This window comes from Calliphora vicina, chromosome 5, assembly GCF_958450345.1.
Source record: "Calliphora vicina chromosome 5, idCalVici1.1, whole genome shotgun sequence".
Lineage (NCBI taxonomy): Eukaryota > Metazoa > Arthropoda > Insecta > Diptera > Calliphoridae > Calliphora > Calliphora vicina.
Window position 1 is genome coordinate 77,643,656 of NC_088784.1, and position 2,346 is coordinate 77,646,001.

Below are 2,346 nucleotides of genomic sequence, written 5' to 3' on the forward strand. Positions count from 1 at the left end.
GATTAACGAAACTGATACAAGGCAAACAATAGGCTGGATCTTATGGCAACATCGTACATGTATCTACTTAACTGGAACAACAACAGTTTAACGAAACTGATACAAAATAACAATAGACTGGATCTAATGACAACATCGTACATGGAGACACACGATACTCCAATAACTAGGATAGTGCAATCTTATATGGGAATTACGCAAAAACAACAGCAACAAATCCTATAAGATGGAGATGCTTTGTGGAAGCCAAATGCTCCCAAGAGGGGTAATGGTATAATATTGAAGGAATTGCTCTCAAATGGCACTTTCTTGGCAGAGGAAATCACGTATAGAGATTAGATCCTTTCCATGGTATCTTAAATTGCAAAGAATACAGTTGATGAATAACTTAATACTCAATAAGTGGTTTAAAATATAATAAATATTGCTCCGGCAGGTGAAGTTTTTGCTGATGTTATTGCATTGTTATTTCAACGAATTATGTTTGGGTTGATTGAAGATTTGTAATTTTCAATTTCCATGGCAACTGGTAACCCTTAGCTACAATTATTTATAAATATTTCCTTTTCCTACTTTGATATTAAAGTCGATTTTCAAATTTATTTATTCATTTTACTTCAATCTGTTCAAACAAAAATATAATCAGACAATTTAATTTTGCAAAAATCTATTAGAATCACTAAAAAAAACATGGTTATCTTACAAGTCAAACGGGGAGATGAAAATCTTTTTCTATACGAGACAAGTGTTAATGAAAATACCACCAACATTATCAAAGATATAACGGCCATCTATAATGGTCGTTTGAAAATCGAACGGATTTGCATGGAAATGGAGGAGTTGGCTTCGCATGGCACTCTCTTGCCACCGGAAATCATGGGTCTTACCGATGAACAGGTAGAGGAACTGAAATTAAAAGATGTATGGGGTGAGAAGTGTATACCATCTGGTGGATTTATATTCAACAAAGATCCTATTGGACGTCGCAATGGTAGACAGCCTAAAGAAAACATGCAGCAGGTATTACGAAATGCCATAACAGATGCCAAGGCTTTGATTGATAAAAAATTGGTGGTGGCTAAAAAACCACTCACTCTTAAGATTGTGGCAGAAGCTTTAAATCTTCTTAAGGGCTCCGTTACAATTGTCTATCCTATGCAATTGCCGCCACATGATATAATACGCATGGAATTTAATAACACCGAAGATTTGACGGGTACCCAAGCTTCGAAGGAGGTAATTGAGCCATCTAAGGCTCAACTATGGTTTGCAGGCCGTTTAATAATGTACGATAAAAAGTTGTCGCAATTTATTGGCAACAATGACAAGACCAAAGTTGTGGTTAAATTAAATACTCTGGGAGAGGGTATTCCATCGCGTGAACCTGTTATTACCGAAGACATTCGCAAACGTATGATGGCCGATGCTTATAGGCGTCAGGAGGAGCTGAAGAAATTGGAAATTGATGAGGACGATAATTATTTGAATTCTTCCTGGGCTGATAGTGGCAGTTTTAAGAGACAAGCTCATGGTTTGGATAATGTGCACTTTCGCATGGGTTTATAGATAATAATTTGTAGTATTTTAATAATAATTAAAACAAGAAATTTGTTTTAATAAACTGGAGATTTTATTCTTTTGATTATGAAATTTGAGGGCATATTTTTAGACCTTGAAATATTTGTTTAATCTAACTCTTTTAAGTTTTCTTCAAAGACTATTTAAGCGAAAAATTATCTTAGGTTTTTTTCTTCTGACATTGAAAACAAGCACAATGCTGTTTAATAAAACAAAAGTTCATTTTAACTAAAATAATTAATATTTTCCCAGTTTAATTACAATGCACAACGTAAATGGAAAAGGTCGTTTAACACCACCGCAAAATATTGTGATGGGAAATTGTACATGGCTACCAAGTCGCCGTCGTCGTCATCGTCATAGTCAGTCACATTTAAGCCGCAAAACTTAGAGACACAACTGCTCAATACACGCCACAAACTGCTAAACCGCATACATTTGCTACTCCATATTCATAAGGTGGATAGATAGTGTTATACTACTCGTACTATCGCGGGAGAATTAGATAGAGTGATGGTTGGGTGAGTACGTGATTAGAAAGGTGATAATAATTAGCTGGCAGAAGTAAAGAAAAATAAAACTGAATATATTGACCGAACTAGGGGCATCGTCAGAGTGAAGAACATGGTTTACCCATGATCTAACTTTTAGAACTCCTGTTGTGTGTTAAGGTTCTGACGTCGAAGCTGTAGCCTGTTGTTGAGCTGATCCCAATCTTAGTTTCTCCAAAGTTGACTGTAAGATATATATTTCTGATCTCACTAAGAC

At 35.5% G+C, this 2,346-nt stretch overlaps 1 protein-coding gene across 1 annotated transcript; it reads left to right on the forward strand.

The window, feature by feature from the left end:
• Positions 1-597: 597 nt before the first annotated feature.
• LOC135962238 (cilia- and flagella-associated protein 298) lies at positions 598-1,650 on the forward strand. The gene has a single exon (XM_065514056.1). The coding sequence runs from the start codon at positions 691-693 to the stop codon at positions 1,564-1,566; it is 876 nt and encodes a 291-aa protein (XP_065370128.1). The 5' UTR covers positions 598-690; the 3' UTR covers positions 1,567-1,650.
• Positions 1,651-2,346: the final 696 nt, after the last annotated feature.

What these genes read in the sequence shown, in the direction of transcription:
- LOC135962238 (XM_065514056.1), top strand. Translation starts at nt 691, where the DNA reads ATGGTTATCTTACAAGTCAAACGGGGAGATGAAAATCTTTTTCTATAC.